The sequence below is a fragment of the Colletotrichum karsti genome (assembly GCF_011947395.1).
Source record: "Colletotrichum karsti strain CkLH20 chromosome Unknown Scaffold54, whole genome shotgun sequence".
NCBI classification, from domain to species: Eukaryota; Fungi; Ascomycota; class Sordariomycetes; order Glomerellales; family Glomerellaceae; genus Colletotrichum; species Colletotrichum karsti.
In genome coordinates this window covers 24,805-50,009 of record NW_024065954.1, presented here as the reverse complement: position 1 = coordinate 50,009, position 25,205 = coordinate 24,805, and the positions used below count along the sequence as shown (strand labels likewise).

The 25,205-nt window shown below is 54.2% G+C and overlaps 7 protein-coding genes across 7 annotated transcripts; 4 read left to right on the top strand and 3 right to left on the bottom strand.

Moving 5' to 3' along the window:
• Positions 1-652: 652 nt before the first annotated feature.
• Positions 653-3,528, bottom strand: CkaCkLH20_12057 (autophagy protein Apg9; the record flags this gene model as incomplete). The annotated part of the gene is made up of 3 exons (XM_038894771.1): positions 653-1,990; positions 2,044-2,770; positions 2,831-3,528. 3 exons carry the CDS (start codon positions 3,526-3,528, stop codon positions 653-655), a joined length of 2,763 nt encoding a protein of 920 aa, XP_038739851.1.
• Positions 3,529-4,550: 1,022 nt separating this feature from the next.
• Positions 4,551-6,726, top strand: CkaCkLH20_12056 (uncharacterized protein; the record flags this gene model as incomplete). Its single annotated transcript, XM_038894770.1, has 2 exons — positions 4,551-4,853; positions 4,912-6,726. 2 exons carry the CDS (start codon positions 4,551-4,553, stop codon positions 6,724-6,726), a joined length of 2,118 nt encoding a protein of 705 aa, XP_038739850.1.
• Positions 6,727-10,435: 3,709 nt separating this feature from the next.
• CkaCkLH20_12055 (putative ribosomal protein S17) lies at positions 10,436-10,939 on the bottom strand (the record flags this gene model as incomplete). The annotated part of the gene is made up of 2 exons (XM_038894769.1): positions 10,436-10,732; positions 10,805-10,939. The coding sequence occupies 2 exons, from the start codon at positions 10,937-10,939 to the stop codon at positions 10,436-10,438; spliced, it is 432 nt and encodes a 143-aa protein (XP_038739849.1).
• A 1,772-nt stretch (positions 10,940-12,711) lies between these two features.
• On the top strand, positions 12,712-13,900 carry CkaCkLH20_12054 (nucleolar essential protein 1; the record flags this gene model as incomplete). The annotated part of the gene is made up of 3 exons (XM_038894768.1): positions 12,712-12,751; positions 13,066-13,334; positions 13,424-13,900. The coding sequence occupies 3 exons, from the start codon at positions 12,712-12,714 to the stop codon at positions 13,898-13,900; spliced, it is 786 nt and encodes a 261-aa protein (XP_038739848.1).
• Positions 13,901-17,075: 3,175 nt separating this feature from the next.
• CkaCkLH20_12053 (uncharacterized protein) lies at positions 17,076-18,983 on the top strand (the record flags this gene model as incomplete). The annotated part of the gene is made up of 1 exon (XM_038894767.1): positions 17,076-18,983. The coding sequence occupies one exon, from the start codon at positions 17,076-17,078 to the stop codon at positions 18,981-18,983; it is 1,908 nt and encodes a 635-aa protein (XP_038739847.1).
• Positions 18,984-19,940: 957 nt separating this feature from the next.
• CkaCkLH20_12052 (cystathionine gamma-synthase) lies at positions 19,941-21,874 on the top strand (the record flags this gene model as incomplete). The annotated part of the gene is made up of 3 exons (XM_038894766.1): positions 19,941-19,988; positions 20,072-20,166; positions 20,230-21,874. 3 exons carry the CDS (start codon positions 19,941-19,943, stop codon positions 21,872-21,874), a joined length of 1,788 nt encoding a protein of 595 aa, XP_038739846.1.
• A 266-nt stretch (positions 21,875-22,140) lies between these two features.
• On the bottom strand, positions 22,141-23,921 carry CkaCkLH20_12051 (uncharacterized protein; the record flags this gene model as incomplete). The annotated part of the gene is made up of 5 exons (XM_038894765.1): positions 22,141-22,283; positions 22,343-22,642; positions 22,701-23,450; positions 23,507-23,674; positions 23,879-23,921. 5 exons carry the CDS (start codon positions 23,919-23,921, stop codon positions 22,141-22,143), a joined length of 1,404 nt encoding a protein of 467 aa, XP_038739845.1.
• Positions 23,922-25,205: the final 1,284 nt, after the last annotated feature.

Genomic DNA, 25,205 nt, shown 5'->3' with positions numbered 1-25,205 from the left:
GTCATTTCTGTGACAGAATCCTTCTTGTCCTCGTCCTGTCCCGTCCCATCCTATCCCGACATTCATATCTCGTGTTCTCCGTTTGCAGATCACCACCGCCGGAGACCGGAGACGCGAAACTCCAACGTCGGGCCCCTCGGAGATACGACAGACCCTCTCCGGTCCGGCTCAAACTAACTCCTCACCGATTTGCCCAGTCCGCGCCGGTAGTTCGCGCATCTGCATCTAGACTCGACTCGGGCCAGCAAAGCCACTCGTCGCGTATCCTTATTCGTAAGTCCCCTCGTTTGAACCCCTGCGCTCTTCTCATATCAATACGCAGCACGCACCAAGGCCGCTCGAAAATGCAAGCGGATCATAGTCCCGTCTATTGAACCGTCCCTGTCTAAAATAACAAATCCCTTACATCGAGTATTCTCAGCCATCCAGCCGGATGGAACCGGAACACGGAGACATACCCTTCGGGATTTCGGCCGCGTTGCCCAGATCGCGACCTCTGCTGTCGCTTCCAAGAACGCCTGGTAGCTCCTCATGCCGTGACACATCGCCATCGCTATCGCCATGATCTTGAAGTCTTTGAACTTAGCAACGTGATTTCGTAAACCAAAACACTGCCCTAGCCTAAAGACAAAATTGCACGCTCGTCTTTCTTTCACAGCGCTCCGCCGGGGCGATTGTGAGCCTGCTGAAACTGGTAGATCAGTTCCAAAACCCCCGCGTTTTGGCCTCCGGTATCTGTAGCCGTGCTGTTCTCCCGGCTCAGTCCTTCCGGCGGCGACGTCTCCCAGACAGACTCCCCCAGAGGACCGTATCCCTCAAATGGTTCGTCTTCCAATGCCCCTTGCGATCCTGGGCGCCCGTCTGTTCCCAAGCCGTCTTCTGTTGACTCCTCGATTATGCTTTCTCCCTGATATCCACTCCGGTTCCCTCGGCTCCGATGCGTGCTTCGGACCCCGAATCCTGCCGCCGGTTGGTGATGTGGGTCGAGCAACATTGATGCCATCGGGCTTGGGGCCGTCATGGAAGGTCCAAAGCGCGGTGTCCGAGTTGCCTGCCCTATGCCGCCTCCAGGTGCCCGGCTTCTTGCTAGATCGTGCCGGCCTGCCCTGGATCCCTGCATATCAGCTGCCAGCGTGGGTGACTGAAGCCCCGGAAAAGCGGGTGGCGGGTGGAAAGGGTGTCTGCTCCCAGGAGGGATGTGGCCCGGAATGCCCGTTTTCGGGTTGATCACGTAGTTGTCCAAGAATCCGTAGTAAGATGCTGCCATCTTGCCATGTTTCGTCAAATAATAGTCCTCGCGAACATCAGTGGCCCCTGCCTTTTGCTTGGCCTTCTCTGCGCCCGTCTTGAAATCAAAGATGGCGAAGGAGCACACGTACCCAACCCCATCGACATGAACCGTGAACTCCCTGAAGAAGTCAATAATCTGGTCGCTGCATTTGGGTGCTGAGAAAATGAGCACTAGCGACGCTGTGAGAATGCCGACGATTTCCTCGACGAGGATCAGCACTTTGAGCTTGTAAAGCTCCGAGAATTCTCGCTTAACTTCCGCCGTGTGCAGGCGACTTTGCCAGTGAGATGGGAAGTAATGGATGTGGCCGATGACGTTCCGCAGTGCGTACTCCGGGTCGAAGACATTAGTCTCTTCTGAGATCATGCCTCTGGCAGCCGCCCAAGTGGCGCCGAATATTCCGATATAAAATAGTGCCGATTTGCCGAAGAGGAGTTCGAAGCCCAAGAAATGCTCAGGCTCTACAAAAGACGCGATGGCCAAGATGGTAGTTATGGCTCCGGCAATAAAGGTGACCGCACGGGCAAACTGCTCTATCAACTTCTTGGGAAATTGGTCAATGTACGTATGAGCAGCCGGGTACGACATGTTCAGGCGCCCCTGGAAGAAATGTGGAAGTTCATTGAACTCCCGGAACTTCCACTCAGCCAGCGGCGTGTACCTTCGGTGGCTGAAGGTTGACGGGTCCTTTTGGTACTCCTGTGATTCTGTTAGCCAATCCACAGGTCCGGAAAAGCGTCAAGAACGCCTACATTGTAGTACGTCAAAGCGTGCACAATGATGAGGTACGCGACAACAAACGGTCCTATCATGAGGTTGATGACACCGGCAAATATGAGGCGGGTTTTTAACATCGCGCTCAGGGGACCGCGATGATCCGATTTGAGAAAGTCCTGCTTGACCTGATTGTTCTCGTCGAAGACGAAGCTTAGGATGCCAAATTTCAGGTTCCATTCGAGACTCCTTGAGAAGAATTGGTGCTTCCCCATGAACGGAATTGGGAGTGTCAGATCGAGGATATCCTTGTTCATCATCGCTATCAGATAATTCTCTCTCCGCATGAGGCGGTTGGCGATGTCGTGAGCGTCAAGGCGCTCTTTGGACTGATTGCGCATCCATCGACGCTGCGACGGGGTGATGTTGATAGCAGTCTTCGGGTTTGCGTCTCGCAGAGCCATGACGCGGGAGACAATGTCTTGCCACGATACTGTTTGCATGTCCTCTTCAGGTATTTCGAGGAGATATGTGTAAAAGTTGCGCATGTTGCGCAGCCGTCGGAGATCCACGGTATACTGGACGGCTTTCCATATGAAATAAAAGACGTACAGCCACAAGCCGAGGTTCCATACGAATGACATTTTTCTGGTGCACTGAGGAATCACTACCTCCCCTAAAGACTTTTTGCTCTTGTCGGAGATGAGTGAGTAATCCACACACTGCGTCATGAACGTAAGGAAAACCGCAAAAAAGGCCGATTCACTTGGCAAAGGTCAGCAATCTGCAAGTATTGCGGCAACGAAGATAGGATGAGGTACTTACAGAAGATGCAGTCCTCGACCACAAACGATGCACCAGTAGCCACTACCCTGGTAGTACGAATAGACATCCTGGATGAAGAAGTCCACATTCGACACGTTGACCCACCTCCAAAGTGCCTTCTCCTTCTCGTTGCCAGACGCAAGACCTCGCGCAAACCGTTTAGGTTGCGCTCTGACCAGTTGGATGCCGTCGGGCGGGTGCAATCTCTGCTGGGCTTGGGCGGTTTCCCACTGAGCATGAGCTCGTCGGTCCGATGGACCAGGAATGGCAGGCTGCCTCGCTGCTGCAGGGGGCTGCTTTCCGCGGCTTGTTTCTTTCGCGACCACTTCCATGTCGTGCGGCTCTACGAGGAGAGAAGCGGGGACATCATTATCGCCATCATCTTCTTGGCCAACCCATGCGGGAGCTGGGTCACGTCTGGTCCCTCGGCGTTGTGTGCCCCGTCCGGCAGTTTTGGGGGAGCTTTTGAGAAGGTTGGCGTTGCTTTCGAGAGTGGCACGACTGTCTTCGACTGCGAGTCCCTGCGCATGGTCTAGATCGTAATCCTGGAACTGCTCTTTCAAGTTCTCTTCGTCAACATCAAGTCCAGCCTGGTTCTCGATATCTGGGTCCACGTCGCGTCCTTCTCTCAGCTCTTCGTAGAAGGATGGAGAGCCTCTAGCTGGCGGGCCAAGCCGTGAAAATATGTTGGAAGCCATGGAAGATGCAAGACGATCGAATTTCTTTGAGTCTTGTGGTCGAAATGTACTCGTCGTTTATGTCGTATAGCGCATGTTCGGGGAGCGGGATCTGAGCGACTCTTGCACAGACAACGACTGAGTCCGAGAGGAAGAAAATGTCTGGTATTGCAGTCTGGAGTAGAAATGGTCAGCCCAAGCAACGACACAACTAGCAGGAGGCGAGCTGATCAAGAGCAGGGTATGTTCATCATTTGACGTGAGGTCATGTGGTCTGCTTCAGGTAGTGCAGGTGACTGATGGTTCGGATTGTTCGCAGGAATACCTTCTGGGGCGAGGCTCTAGGTACCAGTAAGCTCGTGCGGAGGCTGTCGTGTTGGTATGGTGTTTGAGAATCGGACGGTTGACGTGCTGGCTGGGGTTAATGCGACATTTGCTAATGACTTGGTCAGAATTGGCAAAGCATCACAGGATGTTTGGTAGAGGCGGTTGAAATGGAAAATAAGTCAAGCTTGTCGATGGGCTTTAGCTACCTAAAGGTTACGCTTCCAGGACTGCCTCGGCGCGTGATCAGGCGGGAGTTTGTACCTTGAAGGTCGCAGAAATACATACTGAATCCAGTGGATGGATACCGACGGGTGTTGGTATTAGGTATGACGTGGGCGTCCGGGGGGCAGGCGGTAAGCGATAGTGCCGTACTTACTTTTGGCCGCCTTCCTATCATGGTTATACCACCTGGCACATGAGAGGCACCCACCTGGGGTATCTTACCTTAGGTAGGTACGTACTGGAATTTCTCCATACAGTGCTTTCAATGTCTTCCAGGTTCGTCATCTCTCCCAAAGGAAACATTCCAACACTCTCACTTGCATCTCAGTGCCTAGCCGGGGGTACCATAATTCCTCCTCCAGTTATCTACAGTACTGTCATCAGCGCAGCATGCTGAACTCACCACCGACCCGATTGAGGCAATCTTAAGTTTGGGCTTGCTTGATACCACAAACGAGGCCTCGGCTCAGTTGCCTCGCTTTTCGCTGCACAGCATGGCCTCCACGAAGGCTCCTAGTTCTCTACCCATCAGAGATGTGTCCAGTTCAGGCGTGGGCTTGCCTCAGCCGCCATCAACGCCCACCTCCCTGAGGAACCAGAATCCGCTATCTTCAAAAGTTACAACAGTACTCTCAACATCATACGCTGATTCTGAGTTTCGAGATGCCTTACAACTTCTCGACGGTAGAGGTCTAAAGAACACTCCCGAGACACGTCGACAATTGCGCCTGGATCTCCAAAAGGAGGTGATTGACAGCAATGGCGAGATCGTGTCTCAATTTGGTCGGGTTGCAGATGTAAGCTTTAATTCCCTCTCATAATTACCGCCGTGACTATCTCTAACGAGCTTATCAGCAACTTCGCCGCATTGGGGCCACACTGGACAAGCTGAATAGCAACTATCAAGACGTCAGGAGTCGCATCACCGCGGCTCACCAAGACACGGGCCCAATCTTGGAGGAGGCATCGTCGTTGATAAAGCAGCGTGCTGAAGTTGATTCTAAGCAGCACCTGCTAAAGGCGTTGCGTAGTCACTTCATCTTCTCTGATGATGAGGTCGCGTCTCTGACCTCAACGGCCGAACCCATCGATGATGGTTTCTTTATCGCCCTAGCCAAGGCAAAACGCATCAGCAAGGACTGCGAGATTCTTCTGGGGTTTGAAAACCAAACCCTCGGCCTGGAAATCATGGAACAGACATCAAAGAATCTCAATCTCGCGTTCCAGAAGCTGTACAAATGGGTCCAGCGTGAATTCAAAACACTCAACCTGGAGAATCCTCAGATGAACTCGTCCATCCGCCGCGCGATACGTGTTCTGGCAGAGCGTCCGTCGCTCTTCCAAAACTGCCTGGACTTCTTTGCCGAGGCAAGGGAGCGCATTCTCTCCGATGCATTCAACCTGGCTCTGACGGGCACAACGGCTTCAGGTACAGAGGATCACTCTGTTAAACCCATCGAAATGGCGGCCCACGATCCACTTCGCTACGTTGGAGACATGCTTGCTTGGATACACTCAGCGACCGTCAGTGAGCGAGAAGCCCTCGAGATTCTCTTTGTTTCCGAAGGAGACGAAATCGCCAAAGGTCTTCAGTCCGGTCGCGCCAACGAGTTATGGCAACTTCTCGACGAGGGTGAGGGGGAGGCAGCTGGCGACTTTGATGCGCTGAAGGCACTCAACGATTTGGTTGACCGAGACGTATCTGGAGCAACCAGGATTTTGCGACAGAGAGTCGAGCAGGTCATTCAATCTAACGAAGAGACCATCTTAGCCTACAAGCTCGCCAACATATTGGGCTTCTACCGATTTACTTTTGCCAAGCTGCTGGGCAGCCAATGCGGACTGTTAGATCTCATGTCTGGCCTTGAAGCAGGAGCTTTGAGGCAGTTCCGGTCTCTGATGAGAGATCACATCGCCACGCTGCAGGGCGAGTTCCAGCAGACACCCTCTGACCTTGGGCCGCCAGACTTCTTGCTCGACGCGCTGAAGCAGCTGACGGCTGTGATGAAGACATACGAGATCTCGCTAGCGACGTCTTCGGACCGCGAGACTGACTTCCAGCCAATCCTCACGGAAGCTTTTGAGCCTTTCCTCTCCGGTTGTGAGAATATGGCCAAGGGCGTTGGGTCTCCGGCAGACGCCATTTTCCTGACAAATTGCCTGCTCGCAGCCAAACATACGCTGGAGCATTTTGATTTCACCCAGAGAAGGGCCAAGCAACTGCAAGAGAGAATAGCAGAAGAATGCGGAAAACTCACGGAGCGACAATACGAGTTTTTCCGTCGGGGCTCAGGACTGACACAAATGCTTGACACCGTGGGCAAGCTGACCACAGAGCCCACTGATGTTGAGAAGGTGTTGTCACTAGAGGCCTTGCAACCACAAGCTCTGAGCCGAGCCAGCCAGACTCTCGACGACTTCCTGCCATCGGCACTCATGGATGCTATGGAGAATATCAAGCACATCCAAGACTCGACTCTTGCACGAGAGCTCACGGAGAAGGCGGCAACAAGGTTTTGTGACGAGTTCGAACATGTCGAGCAAATGATGCTTTTGGCAGACAGCACACTGGGCCGGGAGCGGGATTCCGATGATGAAGTTGCTGAGCCTCAACCACTCCGTACATTATTCCCAAGGACGATAGGGGAGATTCGGGTTCTTCTTTCGTAGCCCCCCAAAACAGAAACGACTACTGCGACGGGATCATCCGGTGCCCCGTCATCTGTATATCTACGAACGATGTCTTCGTAGCAAACCTGTGGAATACTCGCACCTGATAACGTACTCAGATGCCTGGCGACACACCAGATTGGAGACCATTGGAAAATGGCACAAAATTAATATAGCATTACAAAGGATCATAGCGGCAACGGTACTCCCTTCAAATGAAAATGAATAATTGCTGCAGAAGACCGATGTCCCATGGTTGGATGAGTAGGTAGGTACTTGTCTCAGTAAAAGTGCCTAAGGTACCTGCCTAGGTACTTAGGCAGGTACCTTAGGCAGGTAGATACCTTAATGCAAGTACCGTCCGGCTAGGTGTTTGCAGGCTGAGCCCAAGGTACCCGAACCGTAGCGACGTCACCGCTGTCATCCCCTCCAAGGATTGTTCACCCGCATTTCCACTGCTAGGAACAAAGACTATCAACCTACCTTGACCCTGCCCTTGCGTACCTTCACCTTGAGTGGACCGACGTTTTCCATCTCACGATTCAAACGACGCTGAATACAACTACGACTAGTGACAGGATCAGTGACGGCGAAGAGACAGACACGACTATGGTCTGGCCGCCTTCACCACCGGCATCATGTCACGCTCCCGGGCCCTCGCCATTCTCCAGAAGACGTACGACGACAGCTATCTGAAATGTTCCACCGCCGTATACTACGAGAGCCAGGTAAGTCTTATTGTCGTTTTCTAACGCAGCCCGGCTCATCCTCGCCCGTCGCTGGCTTGCTAACGAAGTGTTTACTAGGGCGATGAGAACGAGGCGATGCGATGCTGGAAGACTGCCTTGGGACAGATATACGACCAGCACGTAACCAAGTTGCTGCCCAACTATGCAGCTAGATCCGAGACGGAAGAGGCCCTGGTGGACTCGTTGCGACAACTCGAGCTGCAATGCAAGGAGCGCATTGACCTGCTCGAGGCGTTGCGAATATCCCGACAGGACGCCATGACTTCCCGAGACTCGAATGAAAAGCCTTGTACCCCACCGACGTCGACGTCTCCCGATCTCTCCACATCTACTCCGGAACGAGGCTGGATCGGTCAGGGCACCATTCCAGCTATAAGATATCCCGAGCTCTCAAGACCAGCCCTGCCGCAAAGGCCCTCAATGACCTCCAGAACGTCGTCAGAGTATGCCGTGGTCGGTGGAAGCCCGAGTCGTGCCAACACGTCTTCGTTCGTTGGCCCGTCGTGCTCGCCCAGCATTTCTTCCAAGAAGGAAACTATGCGGTCGCCAAGTCCTGAGAAATACACCATGAGAACTACCCTTCGGTCCGGCAAACCAGGCGAAAAAACACCAAGATCGAGTCGCAAACTGTCAAAAGTGGATGGCCCCGGGGCTAGCAAAGCTGCCACTCTGGCTTGGGGTGCCATAGGGGGAGCGAAAGAGCGCCTAGCGAGGACATCTCCAATGATCGCTGAGTCCTCATCATCTACCACACCCGTTGGCACGCCCTCTGAGTCTTCTCGCAAGACACTCACTTCCTCGGCTACTCAGTGGGACGTTCACACTAGAAGGCTTGTCACAGCTCGAAAGGCCTCGCCATCACCAGATGGTGGAACCAGCGGACGAAATTCGGACGACCTCTCTCATACGCGGCCATCTGCTCTGTCCGTTAGTGCGGCATCAAGTGCTTTAAACGCTCTGTCGCTTCACGAGTCATCCCCGATCGATCAAAGTACGCCGAAGCAAGACAGGCCGTGGATGCTGAAGGATCATGCATCCTCGGTCCCTCGCTCCAGGATATCTCCCCACCACCGGATTGCGTCGTCAGAAGCCGTTAATTTGACAACGCGCCGAAACAGCTCATCGGATGCTCTGAAAATCCGGAGAAAGCCCGTTGCGGAGGTCTCTGGGATACCTAATGGAAACCCTCAGAGTGGTTCTGAGCAGGATGGCGCAGCCCGAACCCGCCACAACATTCAGCGTTCCAGGAGAAACTCGTCATCAAGCTGCTCCGACGACCCAAAAGCGACCCCAAAGCCGACAGAAAATCGACGCAAGGGAAAGCTGAAAGAAGAAGCCGTGGTTGCTGACGCTGACGCACCGTCAGAAGAATTTCCCGAGGGCGATGACCAGGATTCATCAACAAAGTCCACCTGGAAAGTGAAGAAAGCTCGTATCCTCAAGAATTTGCCGACTGGAGTGGACGAGTCAGCAGCGAAACAGATTCTCAACGAGATTGTGGTCCAAGGTGATGAAGTTCACTGGAGCGACGTGGCAGGTCTTGAAATAGCCAAAACCGCCTTACGGGAAACTGTGGTATACCCCTTCTTACGCCCAGACTTATTCATGGGGCTTCGCGAGCCAGCCAGGGGTATGTTGTTGTTTGGACCCCCTGGGACTGGCAAAACCATGCTAGCCCGGGCCGTGGCAACAGAGTCACGATCAACATTCTTCTCGATCTCAGCAAGCAGTCTGACGAGCAAGTATCTCGGGGAGTCGGAGAAGCTCGTGCGCGCCCTGTTTTCGTTAGCAAAGGCGCTGGCTCCGAGTATTATCTTTGTGGACGAAATCGACTCGTTACTGTCTCAACGATCTGGGTCAGGAGAGCACGAGGCGACAAGGCGAATCAAAACCGAATTCCTTATCCAATGGAGCGATCTGCAACGCGCTGCAGCAGGCAGGGCCATCGATGACAAAGACAAGGATCGGGGAGATCCCAATCGTGTTCTTGTGCTGGCGGCAACTAACCTTCCGTGGGCCATCGATGAGGCTGCCCGCCGCAGGTTCGTGAGACGTCAATACATACCGCTACCCGAGCCGAAGACCCGATCAACACAGCTTCGCACACTATTGGGTCAGCAGAAGCACAGTCTCACAGATTCCGATATTGAGAGACTCGTCGAGCTTACGGATGGTAAGTGGTAGCGGAGAATCGGCGTGTCGACGATATGTCTGAATGATGCTGAGATCAAACACCACAGGATTTTCCGGGTCCGACATCACAGCCTTGGCCAAGGATGCTGCTATGGGTCCTCTTCGCTCCCTTGGCGAGGCTCTTCTAACTATGACGATGGACGAGATTCGGCCGATTGGGTTGTTCGACTTTGAAGCGAGTCTGGCAACGATACGACCCAGCGTTAGCAAGGCTGGGTTGAAAGAGTACGAAGATTGGGCCAAAGAGTTCGGAGAACGTGGTGGGTGAGAGCAGGTCATGGGTGACATTATGTTCGATGCCGGGGGGGATGGATACACAGGCAAGCTCGTGGGCCGGCCGTAATTAAGAAGGCGAGCAGTAACCGTGAAGACACGGCCTGGTCAGCCGCAGTTCAGGAATCTGTGAAAGGAACCCCAAGTGAAGATGGGCGAACATGATACCCTACGAAGCTGGTCGGTTATGGCGTAGGACAGGCACTTGGAGTTACCCGGCATTCGAACTGTTCTGGAATCAGGCCCTATTTGGCCAGGCTTGGGTATGTTACACTAGGTAGTATTGGTATATACAACGAACCATTAGAAACTCTTCCGGGCGCGGTGCTCCTAATAAGAGCTCCCCATCAGTATGGATTCGTGCCAGAGGCCAGCAATCAATCTCCACCACAAGCTCTTTTCGACAAGGGCTCCTCGGTTCGTTTTGTTGTACAGCGCGGCGCACTCGTCTGGCGCGCGCAGAATCGTCGCATCTTGACCGTAGCCCATCAAGCTCAATCAACTTCGGGTTCGGGAATCACTGCAGCCTTCGCCGACGCACCCTTCTGCCGTCTCGCCGCTCGCCTGGCGTCCTTTGCTTCCCTCTTCTCCTCACGGACAGCAAGACGCTCCTCTTCGGTTGGGATTGAAGGCCGCTCCTCGATTGGCGTGCCGTAGGGCGCGATGATGCTCTTGACGACGTGACGCTTTTTGGGGGTTGTCCTCCATCCAGGAACAATCGAGACGACGTCGCCTGTCTGAAGGGAGGAATTCGGGTCGTGAACAAGGTAGTTCATGGGTTTCGTGAACATCTAAGGGTTGTCGAGTTAGCTCAGATTCAAAGATTCAGGAGCGCCAGGTTTTCCATGTCCAAGTTCTAATACCTTTTGAACCTTTCGGTTCCATTGTTGGCCACCCACGCGCACTTTGACCGTCTTCTGCATCAGTCCAGCGCTCACGACGACACCGTGGACCTCGCGGATGACTTGGCGTGCTGCCGCGGTTGCAGTGTTGGACATGGCGAGAACCGACGGAAGACCGTTGGATCCGAGCAAAATAATGAGAGAGATTGTGTCGTTTGATTTGGTGGCAGGTATCGCCAAGGCGCGTGATCGGAGACCAAGGCTGTCGTCGTCCAAAATATTGCTCTATTTCCTGGTCGCGGGCTACTGCACTCGGAAAATCAGAAATTGGAGAGTCGTTACCTACTGGCGGACGTTGATTGGGTTGTCGGACCTTCTTTTACCCGACCAGAGTGCATCCTTTCCCGAGGGGTTAGGGCGGGCGCTAAGATAACCTTAGATAGCCTACCTACCTAGGTACTGACAGTTTTTCCACTTTTGCTCACGAGCCATTTGATGTGTTGACAGCAGAGGGAACGGTTTCGAGCACGGCGGAACGAGACAATGCTACTAAGCTCATGCGAGACATCTCGCGAAATAGATCTGCGTCGGACTGGTCGTCAGGACTGATTCAAGCGCTTCGCAACAAAACAAATATATGACTATCGGAAGGCAGCATCTCTCCAGACTTTGCAGCAGGCGCAGATTCATCCGGTGGAGGAGCATTTCCCGCCTCAAGTCGGCAGCAGCGGATTCCTAGATGAAGACAGGAGGACATGGAATGCGGGCAGTCTCCAGGCAACAATAGCGGGAAGCTCTCAAGAGCGGTTCATCGGTGCGGCATGTTGTTAAAATGAGTGGTTAGTTTGCACAAAATTTGCGCCGCGGAAACGGAGATACTGAGTCGAGGCAGGTAGTGGCAAGCAGGGAGCATCGAGGTTGAAGGAGTGATATGGCTGCCACCTACCTTACCTTAGTTGGAGATGAGACTCCGTAAGGTACCCGCAGATAAGAGCCCGCAAAATGGAAGTTCTGGTATCGGAGTAGTTGGCAGCTTCCTTAGGTACGAGGCAACCAACACTATTGACATGTCGCTGGTCTAGCAGAAGAAAGCAGCGATGACGTCTCCCTCGGATACCTTGTGTGTTAAAAAAACGAAGACAATTGATTACGAGGCGATAGCGCGAGGGATGTCTTATTGTCCGCAGGAACAGTGAATACGTGGCGTATTGCTTTTCAAAGGAGGATGACACCTTATCAGTAGACGGCAACAGACCAGCAGTCAAGGGAGTATTACCTGTTGGCTCCCAAAACACCTTACCTTAGGGAATGGCAGACCGCCGGGAAAAGAAGACAACGAAGCCCTGCAATGCGGTTTCCGACAAGATAAGGGGGAAAAAGATTGCTTCCACGGTGTTTCCCGTTGGAAAGCAGTGGCCCGTATAAAGCCAAAACCAACTGTTGACTGATTGGACCCTGCATCGGTGGCTGGTCCGACCGCGATTCCGAGCGGGCACAGGCGAGGGGCACAGCACCGCGGGGTCCGTTGGACGTCCATCGGTGCCATGGATTGGCAGCTCAGGTTGCCCCCCCTCCCCCCCCCTCTCTTTCAGCATCCACGTCCGTATCCATCCGTACTTTACGGGATTGGAAGTTCCTTCCTACCTACGCAGTACCTCAGGTACCTTGAGCTTTGATTTCTTCTGCCCCACGCATACTAAAACCGCATCCCTCGCTCCTATTATTTTCGAGACTCCCAACGCTCGCTGCTTTGCCTTTCACCACGTCCATTTCCTCTCACCCCTCCTCCTCCTCCTGCGACATCCTGTTTGCTCGCCTCTTGCCGTGTACCACGCGAGATTACATTCCAACTTTCCACACCCCCTTCTTTTTCGCTTTTCCCAAGTCCCTCTGGACGGACGTCTTCCCCCTCACTCCCGGAAAAAAAAATGTCTTCCCCAGAGGCCCGTGCTGGAGTGAAGCGACCTCGTAAGTCTAAACGTATTTTTTTCGTCAATTCGATCTTTGCTGCCAGCCGCGCCCTGCTTTCACTCTCCCTTGGTTGCTCAGCCTTTTTGCATAGCACCAGCCGCTTCTGCCTACTTCACGGTTCTCAATCCCGCCAATATTTGCAAATTCCTTGCTCAACAGCTCACGACTGTATCTACCGGTGCTTTGCATTGAAATCTCTGCTTTTGAAAATCGCACAGATTCAATAGCAATGGCGGGCGAATCTTCTCATGGCAAGGCTGCGGACTGCGAACCATCTTCTGAGCGTGCTTGCTGACCATCTTTCGCGACAGGCACTCAGTCGCTGCCTCCCCCGGCTCTGCCTCAGCTAGTCGCCGAACAAAATGTCCCGATCCCCCCGACGGATAAGGACTCTCAGCGACTCATTGTGGTTCTTTCCAACGCCAGTCTCGAGACCTACAAAGCCTCTCATGGCGGTACTGGCCGGAATGGCGTCCAAAGGGAGGAGAAGTACTCGCTTCTCAACAGCGACGAGCATATCGGAGTCATGCGCAAGATGAACCGCGACATTAGTGATGCGCGTCCCGACATCACTCATCAGGTTGGATACCACCAGTGCACTGCTTTGCCAAGCGCCATAACGCGCCTTCCCTTCGAGTCTGCATTCAACATGCTGACCATACTAACTAGTGCCTCCTCACCCTGCTCGATTCCCCCATCAACAAGGCCGGCAAACTGCAGATTTACATTCACACTGCCAAGGGTGTTCTGATTGAGGTTTCTCCCTCAGTCCGTATTCCCCGTACCTTCAAGCGTTTCGCTGGTTTGATGGTCCAGCTCCTGCACCGCCTTTCGATCCGCTCGACAAACTCTCAGGAGAAGCTTCTGCGTGTTATCCAGAACCCCATCACCGACCACCTGCCGCCCAACTGCCGCAAGGTCACGCTCAGCTTCGAGGCCCCACTGGTGAAGTGTAGGGATTACATCGACACTTTGGCCCCTAAAGAGAGCGTCTGCGTCTTCGTCGGTGCCATGGCGAAAGGTGCCGATACCTTTGCCGACGGCCTGGTGGATGAGAAGATCTCCATCAGCAACTACAGCCTGTCGGCCAGTGTTGCCTGCAGCAAGTTCTGTCACGCCGCCGAAGACTGCTGGGACATCCAGTAGTTGAGAAAGTGCTGCAGATACGGCCTGCCGATGTTGAGTGAGTCCATGCCATGGAGCACGAACCGCGGAGGAGGAGCAGGTTCAGAGCCAGCTCGGACGGCGCAAGTGGCGGCTGTCTCGGCGCCGGGACCTTTTTTGGGCCGCGTCTACGGTGCTGAATCGGAAAGCCAGGCCATGGCTCGCAGACGGCGATACAACATCGCGGTCAAGAGCCGTGGTCTCGGGAACTTGGTTTGCCTGTGCTTTGCGCTGTCGCTGTTTTTACAACCAAAACTGGGGCGTTCAACAACGGGTCCAAGACGCTTTCATTGTCTGGGCGAGTCACTTCAACTTGACTCGCCAGTTTCTCTTGTCATGTCTGTACCCGACGGGCTCTGGATTGGAACAGATCGCATAGGCCGAGTAACTCAATGCAGACGGCGAGTGTCGAGGCAGAGAGGTATCGCCCCGGTCAGTACAGAGGATCCAAGCAACTTCAAAGAGTTGGACTAGAACGTTGGACGCGATGAGTCACCGCGAGAGCGTATGAAGCATGCATTAAGGAGATAGAAGGGTCTGGTCTGGGTTGTCGAGTCGTTCACTTGATGCGCCTTACACCGGCCTCGACAGCAATTGAGTAGCACTTTGTCAAGATCGAACAGTCATTTGTGATATGCTGACTGGATTTGACTTTGATGTAGGATTGCGAGATCACCAAGGAATCCGGTGGCCTATGCCAAGGCTGCGCAGCAATACATTCAGCCAGGCAAGGGCATGCGCATGACTGAAGACTCCGGCCGCATCCTACAGGCGACTTGGTCTCGGTCTCGGTCTTGGGTGGGCTGAGCAACGCATCCTCTGAGCAGATGAGGTGAGGCATGGACGCCACGGCAAGTCTAAGTGCAAACACGATGCCACATTTGTGTCGGGGCAGGCACAAAATGGAAATAGTCCGTTGGTGCCCAAGTGGAGGAAGACATGGGTATAAAAGACGGGAAGCAGCGAGGGAAAGGGAGCGTGAGCCACTGAGCAAGGTGGAGAAGGGGATGGTGAGTGGTCGCCTCACGTCGCAGACGATGTTTGTGCAGTTTGGAAGTTCGAGATGGCGGCACAAGCAGCGGGATCTCCAGACGGCTACCTTACCACCCAAGATAGCTGTGGCTGATGGATGTATCGTGCCGGCCGTGAACGAAGCTCATGGAAGGGGGACCCACTCGACTGACTGGAAACAAGACGGGACTGCCCGGACACGGGCGCCGGATCGGCTCGGCCGCTTGTTTCTTCCAGTCTCTCCCGCCGGTGACATGATCCAGTGTGGCAGCGGTGAGATGTTCGGAGACAAGGAGAGGACGGACGATTGATATGAATCTGGGCAAGACGGGAAGGCGAGGTTGGGCAGCGGAGGGGATATGGTGATGAAAAACGAATGGTCCAGGTAAGCCAAGCCAGAGAGTGAGCAGAGGCGAGATCAAGTATGGGACCATGGGGCGCTTTCACGAGTAAAAGTGGGCAACCAATGAAGGAAAGATGAGGCTGGATGTGGGAGACCTGTCACTTGAGGCGATTCATTGCGCGGGTTGGATCCTGCGCTGTGATTCGAAGGGAAGACTTTGCGGTGAGTTGCAGTGCAGTCGCGGGTTTAAATACACGGAATACCTGCCTTGGTACCTGGTAATGATACGTTTGTACCCAGCCAGCCAATGGACCTACAGGCTACCTTAGTTGCTTGGGCATGTTGTGGTGCCATGGTGTGTACCAAACGTCAATAACCCAATCACGCAGCCAGTCCAAGGCTACTAGGCGCAACGGGCGGTGTCTAGAATCCCGTTCTTCTTCCTCTGTTTGGTTTTTGCCTGATCGAGATTCTTCTACACTGGGACCGGAAATTGGTGGCGGTGGGTGGATGATTGGAACCTCGGGTATCTGCACTTCTCGAACGGTGATGGGGCAGCGGGGCTGGGGAACAAGAGAGCAGCCAGACACGGCATGACACGAGATTTCCCTCATGATGGTGAAGACGATGCCGTCGTCCCTCACCCTCACTCCCGTCGTATTGAGAAGTCCGTCAATATCAGGCACAACAAACCAGACGGATTGACGGGGAAGAGTACGGGTCGTGTCGAGTAAAGCATTAGCGCTTACCTTAGCTTTGATGGTCAGATAGTGATACTCAGGCCCTTGACGTTATTGACACTCATGGCCGCCCGGCAATGTGTGTGCTACTTGTACTTCCAGGTGGCCTGCCTGCATGATCTCTGATTGATGAGACACGAGATTCGGCAGACGACACGCGGCACGCGTCGACGAGATGGCTCCATTGCCGCGGTCTCCGCAGCGGCTATGTCCCCCGGTGAGGCAAGCACGCAAGGAAGGTAGGTAACGTACCTAGGTACGGATACCTTACGGTCCATATCTAGGTTCTTCTTGTATGAGTACTGAGTATAGTACTAAGTTTGTTCATCTTGTGGTTTACCTACCTTTTGTTGCTGGGCCCCATAAGGGTTTGCCTCGCTACAAGTACCTCGGTCCATATCTAGGTACCCTACCTTACCTACCCAACCTTACCTTCAGGTCCAGTAGGTAGGTAGGTAATGAACCTTGGGTAAGGTAGTTCCGCGCGTGGAGTTCATTGCTGGACTGCAAAGCAACACCAACCATTCTTCTGAGGTGGCTGCAGAACGACGGAACCGGCCAAGGCAGACCAAGGCATTCCAACAGGCCAAATTCGAGCAGGCAACCGACGGGACTGCAGTGCGGCTGGCTTTGGGCACCAGGATCTTTCCTATATTCCATCAGTACGGATACCCGAGGTAATATGCCTAGGTACCCTAAGGTCAACTGGCAGTGGCCATTTACGACTGACAGACTGAAGATGATCTACCTAAGGTACCTTACCTTGGGTGCCAGGCCTGTCAAAACTGTCCAACATCTTGTATGTAGGTGTAATCGGGTAGATGCGATGCCCAAAGTAAAATATAACCCCCCTTGCCCGAACCACCGAGTAAATTCACTCCAAGGTAGCGTCCCGTCCTCGTCGCGATCCATCTTACCTCCACCTTGGCTTCTTTACCGCTGGTGCAACGCTGCATTTCGCCTTGTCGACGACACCATCTCTACCAGGACCCGACCTCAACCATCGTTGGTATCACTCCCAGGTACGTTGCTGGCGTCCGCGTCCAGCAGGCCTCAGCCCCAAATGATTCCTTATTTCGATGTCTCCCACCTGCCTTCGTCAGCCTCCTTCTACTCGGCCGTCCTACAACCCCTCGGCCTCCACTATATATCCACAGACACGTTGACCGCCGCCGACGACTCCTCCAAAAGCATCATCACCACCAGTCCCAAGTGTGAGCTCGCCAGACTCCCTGTCGCCGTCAACTACGGTATCCGTACATCCACGTCCAGGTCTCCGCCAACCCCCGTCTTCCAGATCCGTGAGGCCCGCAATTCCAGCGAGCCCCTGAAGAAGTCCCGCGTTGTCTTCTCTGCCCCGTCCCCCACTACGGTCACCGACTTCCACTCCTTCACCCTGCGTGCCAACCCTGCTCTGCTTCTGACACTGCTGCCCGTCTTCCACTCGCAGACGCCGTCGCGCCCCGCTGCTCTCACCCAAAGTGGCGATACCCACCGTGCCATTGTCACCGACTTGGACGGTAACACCATGGAAGTTGTATATCAACCCCCTCCCAACTACCCTCCTTCCTACGCTGGTTCGACCTTTCGAAAAACACAGTCTACTCAGAAAGAAGTCAGTCGTATCCTTGACTGGAACTACGACGTCGCAGCAGCATCATCATCTACATCATCTTCATCGTCCTCCTCCCCTCCGCCGCGCTCAGTCTCGCGTTCCGTCGCCGGATCCTCTGCCCCGTCCCGAAAAATGTCCTCCCAAGCCGGTGGTGGTGGTGGTGCCTTTCCTGGCGATCAACCCTACACCATTCTCCGCCGCAGTGTGACAACGTCCGTTATCGAGTCGCCTTCTGCCAACAAGGATCTCATTGCTGATCCCGCCCACTCTGCCGCCCCGAGCAGCGCCCTGCAGACCGGCACCGTCGTCGGAAGCCTTCTGGGCGCCGCCGTCGGTGCCGCCGCCGGCGCCGCCATCACGTACAGCATGTTGCGGAAGGAACGTGCGCAAGCCCCGCGCCAGGAGTTCGATGGCGACGTCGACGGCCACGGCCACGGCCCCGCTCCGCCTTTCCAGCGCCGTGCCACCTTCCCCGAACAATATCCGGATCAGCACCCGGCCCCTCGTTATGTCGAGGTAGAGAGAACCGTTGAAAAGATTCGTTACCCGGAGGCATACCCGGCCCTTCCCGACAGCCGCTCACATCCTCAACACATGGCCAAGCACAGCCAGGTTGGCGCCCGAAGTCGTGCTGTTGACGACTTGGAGGATGACGGGCGAAGCCAAGCTTCCTCCCGTTACCAACTTGAGAGGGGCGCCAGCGTTCGTTCTCGCAGTCAAGCACCAGCTTCTAGAGCCCCGCCGCTGATGCTCACTGACTACGAGCACCAGAGCAACGCCGGCTCAAGGTTCACCGTCGCCAAGTCGGCCGTGCCTCGGACCATCGTCGACGATGCTGGCACCTATGTCTCGGCCCGGTCCCAGTCAACCGTCCGTCCGCCACCACCCACGGTTGAGACGATTCTGGGTGCCAGAAGTATCGCACCCAGCCGCGCGCCGACCCATGCCCTGAGCATGGCTCCAAGCAGAGCACCCACCAAAGCCCCGAGTAGGGCCCCGACAGCCGCCCCGAGCAGGGCCCCGACAGCTGCCCCGAGCAGGGCCCCGACTGTTGCCCAGAGCCGGGCTCCAACCGCCGCTCCAAGTCGGGCTCCCACCAAGGCGCCTACCAAGGCACCCACCATGGTACCCGCCAGAGCTCCCACAGTCGTCAGGGCAGCTCAACAACAGCCGCACTATGCGTATCCGCCAGCCACGAGAGCACCGACCTATATGCCGGCGGCGCATAACAATCCTGTGCCCAGGAGCGGTGCTGGCAGTAGTCATGCCAGATGGGACGATGATGCCGTCAGCGTGGCCCCAAGTGATAGCATTAGCTGTATTGGCAGTAGAACGAGCAGGCGCCAGTATCATTGAGTGGAGGGACCTTCACCGTGTGACGGGACCACGGTAACGTTTCTTCACGGTAAGGTACGGGACGGGGGCTTCACGTGGCCGTGCGTGTGCGTACATTACCTGACAGAGCACATTCTCGAATCACGCTCGCATGCTTGACAACTGCGAATCGACATGGGTACAGATGATCAACAGACGGCCCGGCCAACAGTACGAACATTGAAGTCACGAGAGCATATGCGTCTTCACATGCGCATACACGCATTCGAATCCGACAGACTATGCATGCATTTTGGATGAAGTTGACTCATCATTTCTCACAATTTTTCTATCTTCCGTAGTGTTATTGAGGAGGATACTTAGAAATGAGTCAGGTAAAGGGATTTGGATATTGGTTACGTACGGATGACGAACGGATGGCGGATGGTTGGTGTTTGGTTTTAGGTCTCGAGTAGAATGGACATCCTGGTTTGTGTGCTCTTTTTGTGTCATCTCCGGAACTGATGAGATGAGGTATCGCGTAAGTTACAATGACTCTCAATTTGCCGTATCATCGGGTTGGTTCATTATGAGCGGTGATTTCATGAGTTTCTGGCCGCTTGGTCTTCGTTTACCCTAGGAAAATGACGCGCGAGGTGCGCCCCTCGATGCCCCTCCCCTCCCAAGGGAGCATCACCTCAAAGTACCTTACGGCCTCCGATATTCGGCGCCCCGCATTCCACTTTCACTGCAATTCCAGGTTCCAATCTAATCTCACACCGGCCCGACACCAATTTTGTCGCCTACCAACCTAGGCACCTCACGGATCCATTGACCCTGTCTTGACTCATCTCAGCCCGCCGACGTCAACTTTTTTTTGGTAGGGGTCACAAAAGCAACGAAATCTGGTGAGTTGCAAACCTGCTCACCCAGCGCGTGAACGCCTTCTAACCAGCCAAAGCTTGATCTTAGCTTATATACACACAACTCCTACTCAAAATGCCCATTTTCGAGTTGGGCCAGTCCATACCTCCCGACACTGCTCACGTACGTGCTTGCTGCTCACAAAAGACGTTGACCATCGTATCCGCCTTTGTCTAGTGTGACGCTGTGACTGATATCTCATCCAGGCAGTGAGTGTTCACCTACCAACATGGAAGTCCAACGTTGGCTATGAAGAGGGCCAGTCATGGGTTGTGGACAAGATGACGACTGGCTATCCCCGGTGAGTGACGTGCTGTCCGGCAAGCCTTTCAACTGCCCGTTCTTATGCTCATACCAAGTTCAGATTCTTTATCCATAAAAGCATAGCTGCGCTGGCCGAGGATCTGGCCGCCCAATACGCGCGTCCCGGCCAGCAGGCCATGCTCTTTCCCACTCCCCGCATCGCTAGACGTTGCCTGGCCTTTATCAAGAAGACTGCTGACCCGTCCGCTTCTTCCGACGCCGCCGTCATTGACTTTGGGTTGGACACTTCCAAAGACGTTTCGCACCTCCTCCGCTCCTTGTCGCCCACCGTGTCTGCAGTTGTGTACTCCAAGGAGGCCTTCCCTCTTGCCAAGCAGTACTGGCAACATACTGGAGACGGAGCGTCGAGCCGGAGAGCCGAGTTCTGTCACGGTCTGCTCAGGGAGGGACTTCTGGCACCAGTTGAAAGACCTCCGTCTCCCGTGGGAAAAGCGTGCCGTGGCCCTAGGAGATACCATCGCCCGTCTTCAATCGATGACACCAAACACCACGCACCGAAGCCCACTGCCCCCAGTGCTTTCGAAACCCAGGAGAGTTTGCGGTTCCTGGAAGAGCGCTTCGGCCGCAATCTAGACCTTTCCCTCGTCGAGCGTGCGAGATCAGCTATCAAGCGCAGGATTGCCGGCTCTGTGAGTGTCGACTTGGAGGCAAGTATCAGCTCGTTGCCCCCCATAGGTAAGAACACACGAGGTCGGGAGGACCTGCAGGAAAGCGACGTCTATCTGTTTCCATGCGGCATGAATGCCATTTTCAACGCCCACCGCGCCATGACGCGTGCCAGGGGCGAGATGAAGTCCATCAACTTTGGCTTCCCTTACGTCGACACTCTAAAAATCCTGCAGAAATTTGGGCCCGGATGCGTCTTTTACGGCCATGCGTCCGAAGAAGATTTGGATGATCTCGAACAACGATTGGAAGACGGTGACCGCTTCTTGGCCCTCTTTTGCGAGTTCCCCGGCAACCCACTTCTAACGTGTCCCAACCTGTCACGAATTCGCAGCCTAGCGGATAAGTACGACTTTGGCGTTGTTGTAGACGAGACTATCGGCAGCTTTGTCAACGTCGACGTGCTACAGTTCGCCGACATCGTCGTTAGCAGTTTGACCAAGATCTTCTCCGGGGACTGCAACGTCATGGGCGGCAGCGCCATCTTGAATCCTGGCGGCAGGTACTATAAGGCGTTGAAGAACGCCTGGGCTGAAGACCTCGAGGACACGTACTGGCCTGAGGATGTCGTATTCATGGAGCGGAATAGCCGAGACTTTGTGTCGCGTGTCGAGCGCATCAACACGAACTCGGAGGCCATCTGCGACATTCTCTCGACCCATCCGCTGGTCAAACGGGTTTACTACCCCAGGGTGAACCCGACGAGACCAAATTACGACCTGTGCAAATTGCCCAGCGGTGGCTATGGTGGCCTGCTCTCGGTGACATTCAAGCAAAAGGAGCATGCCGTGTCCTTCTTTGACTCCCTGGAAACGGCCAAGGGCCCGAGTTTGGGTACCAACTTCACCCTAACCTCGCCGTACGTTTTGCTGGCGCACTATCAAGAGCTGGACTGGGCAGCTGGGCTGGGCGTGGACCCGGATCTTATTCGTGTCAGTGTTGGTTTGGAAGAGACGGAGGAGTTGAGGCGGATTTTCATGCAAGCCCTCCAGACTGCTGGCATTCAAAAGGGGCTTTGAGACCGGTTGCGGCAATGGTATGTCGCACAGCTGTCGGCTCTTCGACAACGGCAGCAGTAACAGTGGAACGTGGGCGGCAAGATCTTCTTTCGTTGACTGAAGAATCGACGGCTGCGACGAGGGTTCGTCCCCTCTAGTCGCAGCCGGGTATTTTTGTTACAATTATCAAGGGTATCTCTGGGACATCGATAGAAAAGTTGAACAGAATAAAGACCGGAGATAGGAAAAAAAGGGAAAACGCGTCATGTGCACATGTCTAGCCGTGATCACATGACAGAACACTCGGAATGGACGTATTCGGGCCCGTAATCCTCGATGCCTCGCTCGATCTCGTTGGAGCGTTGCTTCTCCTTCGTTTCTTTGGGAAAATACTTTCGCATGTACTTCTCAAGTTGGACATCCAAATTGTCTGGATCGATCATGCTCATTAGGGAGTTTCTTCAAGGTTGCTTGTCTGGTGCTGCTTACCTGCAGACGCGGTCATGACCGTATCGGCTCTGCAGAGTGGGCAGTTCTTCTCGTTGCGGCGCTGGATCTTGACAATGCAGCGGATGCAGAAGACGTGTCGGCAGGCTAGACGGACTGGACGGTAGGCGATGGAGAAGCAGATCGGGCAAAGGTAGTCGCTGATCTGTGGGACGACGGAGACGAGGTCGGTGGACATTTGGGCGCAGACGTCCTTGGCCACGGAGCCGGCAAGGAGTTTATCGGAATGGACTACCATGGGGAAAGACTTGGAAACTCCGAGACAAGTACGCTTGTCAAATTCTGGAGTCGTATTAGTTAGATATCTGTCGCCTTGCGAGTCCTACATGCTGTCACTGACTCTTTAGGATCTTGTAGATGGCAACCTGGTTGATCTCCTGGAACTGCAGATTTTTGAGCAGAACGGCGTTGAGTCGCATGAAGCGAACGAGGGCTTCTCTACTCTCGGCAATCTTGAAAGCCTTGGCTAGGTTGCGTTTCGTGAGCTCTTCCTGGAACCACTGGAGCCGCTTCGCGGCAGTCTGGCTGTCGCGAGACCCGTGGTCTTGTTCGTTGGTGGAAAAGAAGACCTGAGCGTCAAGATACAGCTCAAAGATGGCTCGCCATCTTGCGAGGTCGCTCTTGGAAAGCCGGCTCGGTTTAGTGAGATGGGAAACGTCCTGGCGAAGAGCAACGATCTCTGTCGTCATGGCCCTTTCCTCCCGCGCTTGGAGAGCGTCGAGATTGTTGACATCGCTCTGGAGTATGTCAAAGAATTCACTATCGAACACGAGGGGAACCTCAATGCGCTCATACTTCCCGGCAGAAGTCGCATGATGCTGGGTCTCATTAAGCTTTGCTTCCACGACGGCCAGTGATTCGTCAGACGAGGCGCACGAGTGCTCTGACATGGTTTCTTGGGGCGACTGAGACCCGGATGCTGTCGGCGAGTCCAGGTCAAGTTCCGCATCTGAGTTGGCAGACTGCAAAGCGGCGATGCGCTTGAGAAGAGCGCGGGATGACGGCGTCAGCGAGGCGTCGACGGCATTGCCATCGCACATGTGGACGGTCACGGTCAACTTAGGCCTTAGCAGTTTGGACTTCCCGGCAGCTGTGGAGGTGTTAGCGCATCGTTGCAATAAACGTTGGGGTGTGGTCAGAGACTACCATCAAGACGGTATTTGGCTGCCAGCGGCGAATCATCGGCCGGGTCGAGAAGTTGACGCAGAGTCTCGGGGTCGAGCCCTAGATCGTTCAACTCGCGGGCGACACGCTTCAGAACCTTTTTCAGCTGGCCATAAGGCACAGCAAGATCGACCCAGTGAGGCGGAAAGTCTGCAGTTGCGCCGGTTAGTCGAACTCATTCGAAAAAGTCGTCTGCATTCGGGTAGGTCGTCCATATCCTCTATGCCTCACACACACACAAATATCTCCCTCCCGCCCTCATGTCAATGAGATGAGACGAACCAACCATTTGAGGAGACGAAGTGAGATGTGACATGAGCAGGGTAAAAACAAAGTTGTTCAACGGGCACGTACCTTCACGCCTAAGGGTCTCCTTGAAATCATGGGCAAACTTCATGGTTTGTCAAATCACCAGTGCAACAATAGTCGGACGAAGGTCTTGGCATCGACTGAAGACATGGCTTTCCGGGATCGAGTATGTTGCGGTCTCTGAATCGTCGGAAACAAAGGGCGCTGGCGAGGACGGGAGAGAAATAACACAGGGTGGGCGACATCGAGTGCGCTATATAATTAGCAAATGCGCACGTAACGAGTTTTTTCCCATCGTTTCCTTTCTTTCACTGGCTTGGTGCTCGTCGCGGCCCTTGACAGGGGACATGGGTGTGCCAGCTCAGGTACACGACACGCTGAAGGATACCTCATGTACCTAAGGCACGTAAAAGTACCTACCCGAGTTGAGAGGTAAGAATGACTACCTTAGGTAGGCTGGACTTGTAGTCCACTCTTCTAATGTATGGACTTGCGATGCACCTACGACATACCTACTGTTAGGTATTCGTGGTTATAATAAGCACTCCGATTTCCATTCAACGATGTGCTGGCGTTGCTGGTAGAATCAGAACCAGAAGTCGGTGCCAAGAGAGTCATGATCGGTGGGGGCAACGGGAGGAGACGGGTAGGGCGACCTACGAATACCGTGGGCAGGAAAATCCCAGGAGGCCAGGGCATGGTCTCCTAGGTAGGTAGGCATAGCTTTGCTCCTAGAGTCAGTCCTGTTGTTATCATCGTTTCCCGTCCCCCCTTTTCCCGCCTCCCATTTGTCGCATTGGAGATCCGAAAGTCAGTCCCAGCCAGGAAATAGCGACACGGCCAACGCCAAGAGCATCTCGACCTTCCCGGCTAAGCGGCAGTCTACCAATGCATGCAAAGGTCACAAGACAGCTTGCCAATTCCGGGCATTCGAAGAACCGAATAAGCATACTGGCACCTTGGTACCACCCGTACTCTGCCAGCTGCTTGCACCTTTGCGACAAGCATCGTGCCCCGCAGATTCTGTCATAAAAACGTTTTTGACATAATCTGTGTGCGATGTCCGTATTCGTACAGATGGATGGTTAAATCGCCAAACTCTACATTAGTGTGATGAGTCGCACTGTCAGGCAAGTCCGCCACTAGGGGATCGCTTGCAATGAGGAATGCCAGTCTAAGGTCAATACTGGACTTGCGGTATCTGTCTGTATGGTTATTCCGATATCACTTTGGGCATGACTAATCAGAATGAATACTTCCATTGGGGTCGGGTTGTTAATGAGTTGTAACACTACAGTCACTGGGCCCCGGCAGAAGCTCGGGTCAAAGCTTTTCCTCCCCCCCTTCATATCTTATCGCGGATACCTTAATC